The 16,383-nt window shown below is 34.3% G+C and overlaps 3 protein-coding genes across 3 annotated transcripts; 1 reads left to right on the top strand and 2 right to left on the bottom strand.

Moving 5' to 3' along the window:
* Positions 1-4,272: 4,272 nt before the first annotated feature.
* LOC135831541 (uncharacterized) lies at positions 4,273-6,486 on the bottom strand. Its single transcript, XM_065344113.1, has 6 exons — positions 6,351-6,486; positions 6,135-6,253; positions 5,848-6,029; positions 5,606-5,759; positions 5,408-5,522; positions 4,273-5,334 (listed from the first exon to the last, which is right to left on the bottom strand). Exons 2-6 carry the CDS (start codon positions 6,135-6,137, stop codon positions 5,270-5,272), a joined length of 519 nt encoding a protein of 172 aa, XP_065200185.1. The 5' UTR covers positions 6,138-6,253; positions 6,351-6,486; the 3' UTR covers positions 4,273-5,269.
* A 252-nt stretch (positions 6,487-6,738) lies between these two features.
* On the bottom strand, positions 6,739-10,529 carry LOC135831540 (uncharacterized). The gene is made up of 7 exons (XM_065344112.1): positions 10,399-10,529; positions 10,201-10,312; positions 10,009-10,112; positions 9,772-9,936; positions 7,244-7,456; positions 7,036-7,130; positions 6,739-6,947 (listed from the first exon to the last, which is right to left on the bottom strand). The coding sequence occupies exons 2-7, from the start codon at positions 10,235-10,237 to the stop codon at positions 6,800-6,802; spliced, it is 762 nt and encodes a 253-aa protein (XP_065200184.1). The 5' UTR covers positions 10,238-10,312; positions 10,399-10,529; the 3' UTR covers positions 6,739-6,799.
* A 2,091-nt stretch (positions 10,530-12,620) lies between these two features.
* On the top strand, positions 12,621-16,003 carry LOC135831539 (heat shock 70 kDa protein cognate 5-like). Its single transcript, XM_065344111.1, has 8 exons — positions 12,621-13,047; positions 13,450-13,579; positions 13,705-13,828; positions 13,912-14,238; positions 14,325-14,493; positions 14,617-14,778; positions 14,891-15,037; positions 15,166-16,003. Exons 1-8 carry the CDS (start codon positions 12,952-12,954, stop codon positions 15,706-15,708), a joined length of 1,698 nt encoding a protein of 565 aa, XP_065200183.1. The 5' UTR covers positions 12,621-12,951; the 3' UTR covers positions 15,709-16,003.
* The last annotated feature ends 380 nt before the right edge of the window (positions 16,004-16,383 follow it).

Consider the following 16,383-nt stretch of genomic DNA (forward strand, 5'->3'; position numbering starts at 1 on the left):
GAGCTGTTAGCTGATTTATGAAATGCCTTGAAACACGATTCATTGCATTTGCAGCGATGTTGATAATATTTTATATTACCTATCCAGTATTCACGAGGCACAATACAAGTAATTCATTCGCATCGTGATCTTTTCGAAAATTATGGAATTTTTCTAGTAGCTAGGTAGATGTATTAAAACAGTTATACTTACATCTTTGGACAACTCTCACCGGAGACATTTTAGCCTTTTCCAAACTGGCCCCTCGTCCGTCTTCAAGCCTATTTTAAAATATCAAGTTCGCGCTCGGAAGGCTCAAAAACATATTTTGCGCCCTTCTCCAAGCCTTGTTTGAGTTTGGCATCAAAATAAAATCACATTCGTGCTCAGGATATTCAATAACATTATTTAGATAGGTACTTCAAACATTTTAAACCTTCTTCTATTTCGGTCTCTCCTCTCCTCATAGACTAGATTCTAACCCTCAAAAAAGCGATTCTGTAAATCAAATCGGGAATGTGAAATGTTTTGGGCGGGAAATGGGCTTACGGACGAGCTCTTGCTAAAAATGCAATTTCCCCAGCGCTGGACCCGCTTATTTTCGAGATTGGGGCCCAAATGGGGCCAATTTTGGGTCCGTAAATCATTCGAGGAATGTGTGGGGAAATTGCATTTTTGGGTAGTGTTGGTATCGTAGATGAGAAATGTGCAATTTCCCCAACCCCCCAGGCGCTTATTTTGGGCTCACCCCCCTTTCAAAATTTCGACTTTCCAATAAAAATTCATTGAAATACGAGAAATTTACACTTTCGGATGAAATTTTGTATACTAACTAATGAAGGCATGAAGAAATCATATCTGGCGAGTTTTGGTTTTTCCAGGCCCCAATTGGGGTTGCAGGAGCACCCCCACCCCCAATTTTGAAGTTGGGGTAAAATGTCGATATTGGTGTCGTTTTCGTATGAAACGACCACGCCGATGACGAATATGAAGTCAGATTTGAGACTGCACCTCTCAGTACCCGGAATGAGTGGATATAATACTTGTGAAAATGTAATCGAGTCATTCGTCATTCCACATCAATTCGACCAAGAAGTTGAAAGAGGGGGGGTCGGCGATTTCTTTGAAAATTTTCCTGTGGAAATACCTTCCGAAGGGATGACCAATGGCGCAAATTGCAGCCCTCTACCCCTTGTTCAATGGCTGGTAGGGGGTGTAAAAAATTTCAGTGAACTTGAAATATCATCCATTTCAGCAGTGGATTACTAGGTAACCACGATACCTACTTAAATTGAACTTTTTCCCATAGTTAATCGAGTCATTCGTCATTCCACATCAATTCGACCAAGAAGTTGAAGGGGGAGGGGGTCGGCGATTTCTTGTAATTTTTCCTGATAATCGATTGTTTTTTTACAAGGCAAAATGTTCAAAATTTCTGAAAACGTAAGAATGTCAATTAATTGACTGTTGAATAATGAAAAATGACAGAAATGTGATTATTTCGGAGAAAATTTTGAAGTTACAGGATGAGTCAGTCAATATTTCATTTTTTACATTCTTAAAAATCATCCTAATATTGAACTGAAATCTACACAATTTGACCTACATATGTAAAAATAATTGATTTATTCAAAAAAAACAATAATCGCCCATCACTAATACCTACTAAAATGGAACTTTTTCTAATAAAAATTGAAAAAATCCTTTCAATCAATGAAATGAACTCATCACAAAAAAATCAAAATTCGAAAAAATTCAATTTTCAATTCCAAACATTAAACAAAGTTTTTAAGTTAAAATTCATTTAGTTGTCTTATTTTGACCTCTTTCTGACGTATTTCATGAAAAATTTGATAAAAATTACACTCATTGCAAAAAATAATGATTTTTTTTAATGGATGTGTAAATAAAAGTCAAATGGGTCCACTTCACCAATCAAAACTTTTTTTCATGTTTCAAATCAAAAAATCGACCGCATTTTTCGCAAACTTTCAATTTTTTAAAATTGACTTTACGAAATAATGCCATCCCAATTTCTTAATATGTGTACCGATATTTCGAAAGGGCCCATTCGGTCAGTGCCGAGAAGGGTGTAGATTTTATTTTTCAAAAATCAAAACAAACTTCCAGTGTTCTCCGGTGAATCCCAACAGTGTTTGAGTGTGAAGCTGTCCGTAAAACCTTCACGTTCGCGCGCTGTTTAGATCAATTGGAAAACTTTGGAAGATTGTACCGATTTTTGAAAAATAAAATCTACACACTTCTCGGCACCGACCGAATGGGCCGTTTTGAAATATCGGTACACATATGTTGTTCAGCATGAAAAGTTGTCCATAATATATTTTTTTCTTAATTTTTGAGAGTCAGAACGATAAGAAAACTACGTTTTGAAACTTTTCGAGCTAATCTTTCGAGTGAAAAAACCTTTTAACTCTAACTATTGGAAAAAGTTCAATTTAAGTAGGTATCGTGGTTACCTAGTAATCCACTGCTGAAATGGATGATATTTCAAGTTCACTGAAATTTTTTACACCCCCTACCAGCCATTGAACAAGGGGTAGAGGGCTGCAATTTGCGCCATTGGTCATCCCTTCGGAAGGTATTTCCACAGGAAAATTTTCAAAGAAATCGCCGACCCCCCCTCTTTCAACTTCTTGGTCGAATTGATGTGGAATGACGAATGACTCGATTACATTTTCACAAGTATTATATCCACTCATTCCGGGTACTGAGAGGTGCAGTCTCAAATCTGACTTCATATTCGTCATCGGCGTGGTCGTTTCATACGAAAACGACACCAATATCGACATTTTACCCCAACTTCAAAATTGGGGGTGGGGGTGCTCCTGCAACCCCAATTGGGGCCTGGAAAAACCAAAACTCGCCAGATATGATTTCTTCATGCCTTCATTAGTTAGTATACAAAATTTCATCCGAAAGTGTAAATTTCTCGTATTTCAATGAATTTTTATTGGAAAGTCGAAATTTTGAAAGGGGGGTGAGCCCAAAATAAGCGCCTGGGGGGTTGGGGAAATTGCACATTTCTCATCTACGATACCAACACTACCCAAAAATGCAATTTCCCCACACATTCCTCGAATGATTTACGGACCCAAAATTGGCCCCATTTGGGCCCCAATCTCGAAAATAAGCGGGTCCAGCGCTGGGGAAATTGCATTTTTAGCAAGAGCTCGTCCGTAAGCCCATTTCCCGCCCAAAACATTTCACATTCCCGATTTGATTTACAGAATCGCTTTTTTGAGGGTTAGAATCTAGTCTATCAAGCCCTTTTTGATTTTAGCGCCAAACTAACGTCAAATTTATGCTCGCGAGGCTTAAACATATATTACTAATATGTATTTTGATACCTCACACGCCATGTAAGGTAATCCCTTGAATTCGGAATTAGCTTCCTCGAATTACATTAAATCATATCATAAAATTTCATAATAACCTCAAAAATGAAATCTGTGACCGTAAATTAGTAAGAATTCATTGATTTAGAAAAATTCCATTTGTATCCCTGCAAAAATCACGATAGATAACCAGTTTGACCCTGACGATCACCAAAATACGTACTTCAAAATTGTGATTTAATCCCCCTGCATATTGGTCCTTCGGTTTAAAAATGAATAATTCGTCATTTGCGAGGTTCTCATATTATAACATTGGGTTGCAATGAAATCAAGTCGGCAAAAAATTTCATGGTATTTTGAATGAATTTTGGCTGCAATTTCTTCCTTTAATGAATGCATCGTATTTACTCCAGTTTTTAAATTCACTTTCAAACAATTATGTCAAAAACCATGAAACTTCATGATAAATCAGTCCAGCTTTATTATTTAAATTGAGCGAACCTTTTTTTTTGACCAGTCTCCTCACTTGCGAGATGCTAATACTATAATCGTTGTTCATTATTCAAAGTAAAATGCGTGTTTTCGCAAGACATTTTCCCTTCGGTTAAAAGTAGACGATTGAAATTTAAAGTACGCCATTTTTCTGTCGAATCACCAACCCTGAATACGAATCAGCATTATTTTATGTGTCATTTGTATCCATTGGAGAATCATTTGAACGATTACCTGAGGCAGTTCACTCGAATCTAAGTACATTCGATTGAGATTTTGGGTGATTCTGACAGCATACCCTATAAATTGACCAATACAAAAACATGTCCAACACATGATTTTTTTTTAAAATCGTGAATAAATAAAAGTGATTCCTATAAGCTGTACATTTATGTATTTTAGGATGATTACACAAATACAACAAATCATAAAACAATCTGTTTTGGTAGGTATAAAAAATACTAAGCTATTGACAAATAAAATAGGTACCTACATATCTACTCGTAATTTAGAAACGTTCATGAAAGCGAATACATACCATAATACGTACTTACTATAAATAAAACGCGAACAATGCAAGAATACGTATACGTATTACCTAGATACCTACCTATGCAATTTTCAATCACATTAAAATGAGGAGGTTGGTTACAAAGTTAGACAAACGCCACTTCTACAAAAATCGAGTTAGATATTGATTCTTATAGGATTTTTAACGCTCTTTTCATTGCCGAGGTCTGTTATTTTCAATATAGTACATAAAAGGGTAAAAAACGCGCTCAAAGTTTTGCCTTAGTTTCAAACACAGACATGAGTGCAAATTGTCTTAGTTTCAAAAACAGACATATCCAGGATATGTCTGTTTTTGAAACTAAGATGATAGGATATGTCTCATTTTGAAACTAAGATAAAGTTCACATGTCCGTGTTTGAAACTAAGGCGCAACTTTGATCGCGTTTTTTGACTTTTTATGTACTATTTTGAAACTGAGGGACCTCAGAAGTGGAAAGAGGGTTAAAAATCCTATACGTATCAAAACCTAACTGATCTAGACAGCTTCCATTTCAAATTATCTTCATCTTGGTTTCAAAATCAGACAAGTGCATTTTCAGGTTCTTTTTATTAGTGGTGGGGGGTGATGGTGGAAGGATATTTTTTTGTATTTTTGTTACTCAGTATCATCACTACAATTTGTCAAAAATCCCCCACCTTTACAATGCTGTATATTTTTGTAACAAAAAACATAGATTTTCTCAAAATCAACCTTGTGGCGTTTGTCTAACTTTGTAACCAAGCTCCTCAAATAATTTACATAACTCTAGCCTACCTAAGTAGTATACAGGTCTATCACAATTATGAATTAGTACATATTTCTTTAATTTACCGATGTATTATGTACTTATTTAATATTTCTCATCTCCCATCCTTAAAACGAAATCAAATCAGTGCTTACGTTTTATACGAGCAAGACGTGTCTCATATGCCAATTCAGAGTAAATTTCATAACCTATAGTTCCCAAAAATTAATTACATTCGATATTTTTCGAAAAATTTTCGAAATCGTATAAAGATATACTTACCAACTCTTTCCACTCTTTTATTAAAATCTATTATTACTTTGATTAACATCTTTCGGTTTTCATCCTTTAATTGACCGTTTTTTAATAAGGAACCGGCCCGCGCAAAAAGCTCACACTGAAAAAATAATACATGTTTAATTGTTTAATTTAAAAAGAATTAAAAAATGAATCATATACGATCTTCAGTAAATTAATAACCTTCAATTTAGCTATTTTCCCACTTGAATGATCGTATATTTCCTTTAAAAAATCGATTTTACGGTGGATCAATAACGTTTCCATTATATTATTCAATAATATACACGCAGCTGTATTTCTAAAGCTTATTCTATTCATTAGTAGCGAAAATAACCTGGAAACAAAATTAAACAAAGTACCTGTAAAATCGTATCAAGATACACTTTAGTAAAATTAAATGAAATTTAGAGCCATCAATTTACCGGCAAAATCCTTTCTTTCCTTCTTCAACTTGAAAATTTGATGCCTCATCGAAAAAAACTTGTTGGAAATATTTTTTAAAAGCTTTTATCATAACGGCGATAAAGGTTGTTTTGCCTTCTTGTGAGACATTTTTGGCACAAAATTTTACCCAACATTCATAGTTTTGTGGGTTTTTCAAAACCTGAAGAAAAAAAAATCTTCGTATAAATAAATTTGTGAAGCATTATTGCGTACCTAACTACCTATACGTACTATAATTTCATTTCAGTATTAAAAAATACTAAACCATTTCAAATATGTAGGAAAATAAGTGATCCAATTCTTGATGTTGATCTAACGGTAATTGTTCGATATTATCCAGATTAAGGGTCGGAAAAATATTGCGAAGTGAAAACTCTGAACAATCTGAAAAACTCAGGATGACGTAAAGGTATGCTGTATCTTTTCAAAAAACATTTTGCAGTTGGCTTCTCAAGAGGATGAAACTCGATGAAAAACTTACCTATTTGTCCTATTTCACTGCTGATATGCGGCGGGGATTTCAAAGGCGATAAATCATTTTTCTCCCTCGAGTAGACTGTTCGGTTTACCAGTGTGACTTTTGTCAGAAATCGCACGGTTAAATGAAAACTCCGAACAATCTGAAAAATTCAGGATGACGTAAGGAAAGAACCAATGGTATACCTATTGGTTTCTCAAAAGGATGAAAAACTTACCCATTTCACTTCTTAAATTGACGATATCTGTTAATACAGATTTCATATTGGGAGGTAATTCGTCATCTTCGAGTAGACTGTTCACTTTACCAAATAACTGAGATAATTCTGTATTTCTATTAAATAATTGCTGCGAAAGACAACATTAAGGTATGATTTAATACCCCTCGAAATCGTTGAAATTGCGCAAAAATATTTTTATTCTAGCAATAAATGTACAAAAAAGAGGCATTTTTTACGTAGGTAATATTACCAATTTTATCGCAATTTGTTTTCCTATGGTAGTTAGTAAGGATTCTATTGGTGATTTTGATTTCATTATGAAGTAAAAACCAATATCTTCAGATTTGGGCATTTCCACTTTGCAAAGAGCTATGATAAACCTGGAAAAACGACCGAAAACTCGTTATAGGAACAATTCAGGCACGCATAACACATATTTTTAGTTAATGACGAAGACATTTGTTTTACCTGCACATCGATTTCTTATAAATTTTCAGCTTATTGTCGTCAAGCAAATACTGCATTTCAAACACTAATTGAATTTCTTCCAGTAATCTTTTTTGCTGGAAAAATTCGTTCAGTTACACGACAGAAGAATCCAAGACTTTTTTATTGCAAGACACCGCAGCCAAAACGCCTGCTAGTTACATGCAATCTTTTAATGACTGTTACCTACCGGAATGGAAAACGCATCAACTTTATTTTTCTGAATCTTCACTTGATGTTCTTTACGTTGAATTTCATCAATATGTTCTTTACACTTTTCCACTAGAACATTAACAAATTCTAATTTTTCTGGTCCTTCTTTGTCTCGAACATGAACTTCTATTTGAACGCATAAGTTCGCGTATATCTCGACACAATTTTCGGGTTTTTCTATATCTATAGCCTATAAAATAGAGCGAGCGACGAATCACAAAACAATTTTTCACGTCTTTCAACTTGATTAACAAATAAATTACCATCAAAAATACTTTTAAAAAGCAAATTACCGCCAACCAAAAAAAAAAAAAAAAAAAAAACTTGCAAAAAGAATTGTTAACAAAAATCTGTTCATTAAGTAACTTTAATGAAAAAATTCATGATATCAAAACATCGCCAAGCAATTTTCATTCAGCAGTTGTGATCAGGAATTGATATGGAATTTCAAATTAATTTGGTACTTACTGAAATAAAATATCCATAAGTTTGAGAACTGAATTGAAAAACCGGACCGATAAATTCCGCCGGCGCTTGGCCCGGTTTTTCAATTCAGTTCTCAAACTTATGGATATTTTATTTCAGTAAGTACCAAATTAATTTGAAATTCCATATCAATTCCTGATCACAACTGCTGAATGAAAATTGCTTGGCGATGTTTTGATATCATGAATTTTTTCATTAAAGTTACTTAATGAACAGATTTTTGTTAACAATTCTTTTTGCAAGTTTTTTTTTTTTTTTTTTTTTTGGTTGGCGGTAATTTGCTTTTTAAAAGTATTTTTGATGGATATCACGACTTTTTTTTTTTAATGTGTACATATTGTAAATTGTTAATGCGAATCTGGGTACATACTCCAAGACGTTGAGAATATCAGATTTTTGTTGACAATTCTTTTTGTTTTTTTGTAGGTAAGTTTTTTTTTTTTGGTTGGCGGAATTTTTGCTTTTTAAAAGTATTTTCGATTGATATCACGACTTTTTTTTTTTTTTTTTTAAATAATGTACATTATTATAAATTATTAATGGGAATTCGGGTACACCAACAATTTTAGAATAATTTGTTGATTAAATCACAAAGTTTCTCACTAGAAGAACACTACCGAACTGATATGAGTCAAATTTCGTACAGTGATTTAAATTAGGGTATTATTTAAAAATATAACGTTAGTTTTTAAAAAAAATCATTTTTGACTCCCTTTTTCACAATTTGAAAATTGCTTTCCCCCATAAAACCCCCCAAAAATGAAAATTTCTCGTTGTACCGTAGAAAAGGGTCATCTACATTATATTCGCTATCATTTTGCAAAATTTCAAGCAAATCGGTTCATTTGGAGAAGCTGTAGCCTTGTCAACGGAAATTTAAGCATGAAATTTCATGAATATTTCTATTTTTCACCCTCAACCACCCTAAAAATGAAAATTGTTTGCTGTACCATAAAAAAGGGTCATCTGCATCACATTTAATACAACTGTGCAAAATTTCAAGCAAATCGGTTCATTTGGAGAAGCTGTAGCCTTGTCAACGGAAATTGTCATGAATTTTCATGCTGAAATTTCCGTTGACAAGGCTACAGCCTCTCTTAATGAACCGATTTGCTTGAGATTTTGCACATTGATAGTGAATATGATGTAGATTACCCTTTTTTATGATACAGCTAACAATTTTCATTTTTTGGGTGGTTTAGGATGAAAAATGGAAATAGTCATCACGAAATTTCATGCTTAAATTTCCGTTGACAAGGCTACAGCCTTTCCAAATGAACCGATTTGCTTGACATTTTGCACAATGATGGCGAATATAATGTAGATGACCCTTTTCTACGGTACCGCGAAAAATTTTCATTTTGAGGGTGTTTTAGGGGGGAAAGAAATTTTAAAATTGAGAAAAAGGGGGTCAAAAATAATTTTTTTTCAAAACTGACGTTGTATCTAAAAATAACTCATTAATTTACACCAGTGTACGAAATTTGACTTGAATTGGTTCAGTAGTTTTCTCTTGACACGAAGATTAGTGATTTCAAAAATTACCCCAAAATGCTAACTTTGGGTATTCCAATCTACATCATTTTTTACCGTAGAAAGTTTGTAAGCATACCAAATTAAAGCTCTCGTTGATGCCAACAACATATCAAAAAATCAGATTCGTGCGTGTATTTATTCGCGAGAAATTCATCATCGAAAATACGCTTAGTTGTTCAGGGAATATAAGCAGTAAGTGGCCGGACTGTCATCACGTTTGGTATTATCGGTTTTTGTTTTTTTTTGTGTTCGTTTTTTTTTTCTTGCTTGGCGGGGCAGTCCGACCGGACTGCTTGATTAGGTACTGGCGTGGACAGCACCCTGGAGTAAATTCGGTCGAATGATGGCATATTGAAACTTTGAAAGTTGAAAATGATGAAAAACATCAACAGATCGAATGTGAGTATCAGCTTAATTACGTTTTTCATCATTTCAATGAATTATTATAGGTAAGTATTTACTTAAATAGTTATATCTACTCACTTTTTGAATTATTTCATGAATAAGGTACCCGTATTGCAACTCAGGTTCGTTTTTAGGAAATAATTGGCCCAATATGCTAGGTATATCTTGTTTACAATCGGCCAACGAATCAAGTAAACCAGATATTTTATCGTTTAAACTTCCCCCGACTACACGAACTGTCATCTGAAACAATGTAAAAATTAATAACACAAGTCAATTCGAAGCATGACTTTTTTCATATGTTATTTATCATACTTCATTCAGTTTATTTCTTTTTCGTTTCCTCGTGTTTGACGTGGAACCATTCTTGCAGGATTCTATAGAAGTCTGTTCATCAATACTCGTGGTTGTTAAATTTTCTGAAGAAATGAACCAAACCATTCATGAGAATTGAAAAGTAACGCATTGAAATGAAAACACGGACATTTTAAATTCAATTCAACTTACCTGATTCATCAGAAGAAGTTTCAAAAGACAATGTCATATTGAAATCGAATGCAAATTCTTGCTGTGAATATACCGACACGATATTTTAATGAGAAACAACTCATGCAATTTTCTAGTAATTGAAAAAGTATGAATTAAATCAGTCACCATACCAGTTTAGTAAGAATTTACGAACAATGAACATTAATTACAACTTACCTAACACAATTTGAAGTATTGAAGATGATGTGACTAGGATTTAATAGCTAAATTTGACACCTTTGATTTGACACAATTAACTGACAAACACAGACAAAGAGACTAGAGACTGACGTCCGGTTTGACACATATTTACAGAATTTCAGGTCCAGAAGTGGGTTTTTCATCGACTCCACATTTTAGGGGTCTGCCCCCATGAGGGGTTGAGAGGTATGCGATGATTCTGACACTTTTAGCGGAACATATCGATCAATATTGAACAGTAACTGGCCTAATATTTCAATTCTGATGGAATTTTGACCAGTATATTTTTTTTACAATTAGGGGTTGATGGGGGCGCGTAAAGGGGGGAGTAATCATTTTTCGCGTTACGTAATGCTTTCAATAAATGTTTCTTACCATTTTCAAGAAGAATTAGCGTTTAGCTCACCGTTTCCACCATGTTTTGTCATTAAACCGGCAATTTTGCGAGTTTTTCAAGTTTTAAGGTGCCACAGGGGGCAGAGGGGGGAGGGATCCAAAAAATGAACCACCAAAATTATTTGTACACTTTACTTAGTATATTTTCACAAAATAACATTTCTGAGTCTCAACGTCTTCCAGATCCACAATTTAGGGGGCTGAGCCCCACGCAAGGGGGAGAGAGGGGACGATGGTTTCAATGGTGAAAATAGAAAGTGCTGATCAATACCTAACAGCAGACACCATAATATTGGATTTCTGATTAAAACTCTATCCACAGGAAAATTTTCAAAATTGTTAGCCCCACCCCCCTCGAAGGAGGGGAGAGCTCGAGTGGCTCCCGGTCTTAAAAACTTCATTTTGGTTCAAAAATTCATCATACCAAAATTCACGCTTCTTTCATTAAATGCAGTTTTTTTTTCATTTGCCACTCCACTATAAATAATGAATACTGATTCAGCTTTATTCAAAAAATTTATTAAAATTTTTAAAATATCAACTTGATTTTCCGAGCTTGCGTTCTTCTGACGGAATGGCGAATTCTCTGATCTCAATTAAAAACGAAGTTCATTGCTTTTAAATTTATTTTGAAATTCTGCGAAGGATCCAACTCCAATGCAATAAAATGCGACGATAGTGAAATCAATTCGTTACGGTAGGTACGTATACTTATATTCGATTTCAAAATTGAACGCTCGACAGATTTGGAAGTTTTCAATCTAGTTTACCCATTTCAATTTTGAAGGTGGATAATTTGTCCTGATAACGGTTTGCTTTTCTATACTATTCAAGTACCTACTTGTCTTACTGATTAAGCAAAATACTTGAGTACATATAATTATCTAATAACCCGTGCATTTTTTATTAATTGTAATGTAACGCATTTTTCCGAATTAGATACCCAAGTTTTTGTAAATGCATGACGTCACTCCTTCAATGCATAACATAGACGACCAGCCATCGTTCTTTGTTCATCATCTCGAGTACCTAACTACCTACGGCGTAAGTGTTTCCATACATCTGCATTTGCAAGAATTTCTGATATTTTTCTCATGTAATAATTCTACTCCTGCCAGTGCGAATACTTTTGTTTGAGTGAGCGTTATCCTTATTAAAGTTCCTTTTTAAAACAATTATCGTGTACAATTTATACAATCCGAGACTGTCAAAATGAAACATACCTATTATAATCTGCCTGTTGTTGAACAATTTTTCAACACGTTTACCTATCGAATGCGAATTATTTTCAATACATTTTTAGAAAGCTACTTATTGAAATTCTTTCGTCGTAAAAATATTTAGGTATAGGTAGCAATATTTTGGCAAACTTCAATGAATTAATCCGAATTTGAACTTAGCTTTGTACTTGGTGATCGTAGTCTACATATGTATTTTTAAAAAAATAAATAAATGAACCGTTGAAAAAATATAATACCTAATCAAACAAAAATAAAGAATATGTCTCGATTTCTTAACGAATTAGCATCAAAGGTTCTTCCAAATACCATTCATCCTTGTTTGAATTTCAATTTTGAATTTATCAAGACTACTTTTTAGGTGGAAAAATGTTTTACTCCTGCATGAATGAATTTTTAATCATGATTTTTAGCATAAACTTTCATGTCTCAATAAAATGCTCGAATCGAGTCGATAGATGAGATGCTTTACTCATGTACACCAAGTTATTTCATGTACATGGGTGTACATGGTGAACTTTTGTAATTTGTTCATTCTGATGGCCTCTCTATACGTTTTGCTATCGAATCTATTGCATACTCCTATCTTCCATTCGATTTTTAACCTGCTCGCAACTTCTAGATAAATCTTTCTCTGTGTACTGTTGAATCTTTGAATGTTTTTCCCTTTCCCACTCCACCCTCGCCTAGCTTTATTTACCATTTCACCATCAGTCAAACAAATTCACGTCAGTTAATTCTGCTTTCTCACTTGACTCGAGTGGTAACTTGTGCGTATAGTGGTTTGGTTTACATTTTTATACGTAATTGTCTTTTGGTGTTCGCGGGTGTAAACGTCAATTTTTCATAAACAATTGTTTTTACTTTTTAATATTATCGATTAAATTGATTCATCATGTTGCATGGCCATGTGAAGTACGCGTCAAAGGGATCATTCGCATACGTTCCACCTATCCGAAGAGATGTAGCAGTGAATAGTCCAATAAATAAAGTAATTATAGCTTTTTGAATTGCTATTTTATCGTGTGTGTGACAGTACAATTTGTTTATCTACGTTCATTTTAGACATAGGTAGTACATAATAATTTCAAGTACTTATATGTGTATGTATGTAACTGCTCGATGTTACTCATTTGCTCAGCTCGTATGAGAAGTCTTCCATTCTTAATCTCACTCTCATTGTCTCTATTTGTAGATGATAGGCAACTGTCAGTAAAAAAACCATTCATTTATGAATTGAGTTTTTCGAAATGAAGTCATTTTTAAAAATCTAAAATGCATTATACTAGGTGTCTGGCTAGGCAATAGTTGATGTTGGTATTCTTTCCAATCGCTGCATGTTATTTTACGCCAGATCAAATCTAATGATCACCGTATTTGCATTCTTACATAGGTGGTTGTCGGTATAGATTTAGGTGGCACTCGTACCCGTGTGGCGATTATGCATCCATCGAGGGACGATGTAAACGTAATGGAACCGATAGTTGTCCGAGATATGCCATCGGTAGTTTCTATCCTTCCAGGTAGGCACGAGGTATTTTTTCAAAATGAGAGAGTACCAATATTATAAGCCCATCTGTTGGATTACAAATAAGGTTATGATTGCTATATGTACTTGTGTTTGAGTCTTGCTCGTGATTTTTTTCAGATGGTAAATGTATCGTTGGTTGGTACGCTGAAAAAAGGAAACTTTCAAGTCCTTTAAATACTTTCCACGGAACGAGACGTTTGACCGGTAGACGCTACAACGATCCCGTAGTAATAGAATCGATGTGAGTGTAATTTTGCTTTCAATCATCTTCATAGAAATGCGTATCGTGATGGTAATTTCGACATTTTATCGTACGAATTACAGAAATCGTGTTAAGTATCACATTTACGAGTCGCCTGACGGCCATGCCTGGTTGGTGTCTACTAATCGCTGTAGAATTTTCACTCCCGCTCAGATAGAAGCTCTGCTGATATTAAAGATAAAGGAAATTTGCGAAGAGCATTTGAACTCGTATATACCGGTAGACAAAGTCGTGCTCACTGTTCCGCCGTATTTTAATGATTCCCAAGTTCAAATCGCCAAAAGAGTTGGGAAAATCGCCGGAGTGGATATCGTGGATGTAATAAGTTCTCCTGTTGCCGCCGTCCTCGCTTATTCTTCGGTTTCTAATATCGTTCAAGATAGTAAAATGTAAGTGTATCGTTATTGATCTTCGTTTGTAAATTTTTTTACCATACTTTCGGCTTTGATAAAATGATTTTTCGTCTATTTCACAGCACGGCTGTGTACGATTTCGGTGGCAGTACTTTCAATCTGACCGTTTTAAAAGTCTGCGAAGGCGTTACCTTTCCCGAAGTCATTTTTACTGTTGGAGATCTATTTTTAGGCGGTGAAAACTTCGATGAGGTGTTATCCAATTACTTCGCCTCCGAATTGAAACGTATAGTAAGTTCAATTTCGATCTGTGGCACGTTGCGAATTTCTAGCTTCTAATATGATGGATTACAATTTGAATAATTATGTAGTCTGATTAGTACCACATATAATCGTTTATCTTCGGAATTTCAGCTAGGAATCGATGTTACGTTGTGTACGACTTTCAAGCAGTTCCTCAAAGAGGCAGCCGAAAACGCGAAAAAGGATTTATCCATTTATACCGAAGTCGACGTGAAATTTTGGTCTACCAATATGCCTAAAGAGACTCCGAAAGTTGACGACGTAATCATAAAGGTGAAGATTTAACCTATTTTTCTAGTTTGAGCATTATTAGTATTTGTACCTACCTACCTATATTTCGTTGCGATTTCAACGATAATTTTTTTACGTCAATTGTTATTTTCAGCTGACCAGAGATAAATTCGAGGTATTAGTCGCAGACTTAATCAACAAAACTATTAATATTTGCCAAACGGCCTTAAAAGATGCCAAAATATCCGTATCAGATGTCCATGAAGTTTTAGCCATCGGTGGTACTTGCAGAATACCAAAGGTGAGTTGAACCTTGTGTAGGTACTTAGATCATCGTTAAGTTAATTCGTAACCTAAGTATGTAATACGAATTTCGGTGGTAGGTAGAATACGTACCTACCTATTTATCATTTTTTTTTCGCGTTTCAGGTAAGAAGCGCCGTTGAAAGCATTTTTGGTAAGCCGCCAGTTGAACTTGACGGTAAAATCATTAACCGTGGAAACGCTGTAGCAGCCGGAGCAGCCCTTCGAGCATACGATTTAAGAGATGAAATCTCCCACGACCCAGACGAATTGCCTGGTCCTCCAATCAATATTCCAAACCCTGTGACGGAGACTGAATTATTTACGTTTATAATGTCGGATGGCAAAGTAGATGTTGGGGCCATTCAGAGAAATACCTTAAAAAAAAACATATTGTATCTGCACACCGAAGAACAAGCTGATTTATACATCATGAGACTCAAGTTATGTATGCCATTAGAGCCCGGAGAAGATGTTGGCGACGTTCATTATATTAAGACCTACCACCAGAAGATGGAATGGAGGAGAGAAATGGAAGAGCGCCCACGCGAATCGATAGAAAAATACATTGAGACGTTGCGAATAAGAAAAGATAAGTTCGTGCAAAACGAAATAACTCGTGAATTATCTTCATCTACCTCGGAGGATTTTAATTTTGATGCCCTCTAAAAAATCGTGAAATTTTCCCTCTGTCGGTGTTTGGAATTTGAAAAACGAACTGTTCATCGCGTGAAAAAAATATTTTTTGTATTTTGGAAAACCTTTTTGAAATTTGCAATATTCGGAATGATTTAATTTTCAAGTCGATCCACTTTACCTAGCAATCTTAACCCGAATTACAAAACAATTGATTAAAAAAATTGGCTAGTCGATTAAAGATTTCTCGAATCATTTTCATTTTAATTGAATTTTGAGCCAGGATATTATTCTTAATTTTTAAATGGGTGTAAAAGCTCGAGATAAATAGGTACAAATCTATACAGAAAGGTTGAATTCATAAAGAGATTATACTTGAGCTGAATATAAGATATAATATATTCAGCTCAAGTATAATCTCTTTATGAATTCAACCTTTCTGTATAGATTTGTACCTATTTATAATTTTATATTGTCTATTTATTTGCGTGTTTTATTCGAATATTATTCAAACCTTTCTGTTTAGATTTATACCTATTTATAATTTTATTATATTGTCTATTTATTTGCGTGTTTTATTCGAATATTATTCAAACCTTTCTGTTTAGATTTGTACCTATTTATAATTTTATTATATTGTCTATTTATTTACGTGTTTTATTCGAATTTTATTCAAGTCGTTTTCACTTTGGTACCTATGTACATATA

The sequence above is a fragment of the Planococcus citri genome, chromosome 1, assembly GCF_950023065.1.
Source record: "Planococcus citri chromosome 1, ihPlaCitr1.1, whole genome shotgun sequence".
Taxonomy (NCBI): Eukaryota; Metazoa; Arthropoda; class Insecta; order Hemiptera; family Pseudococcidae; genus Planococcus; species Planococcus citri.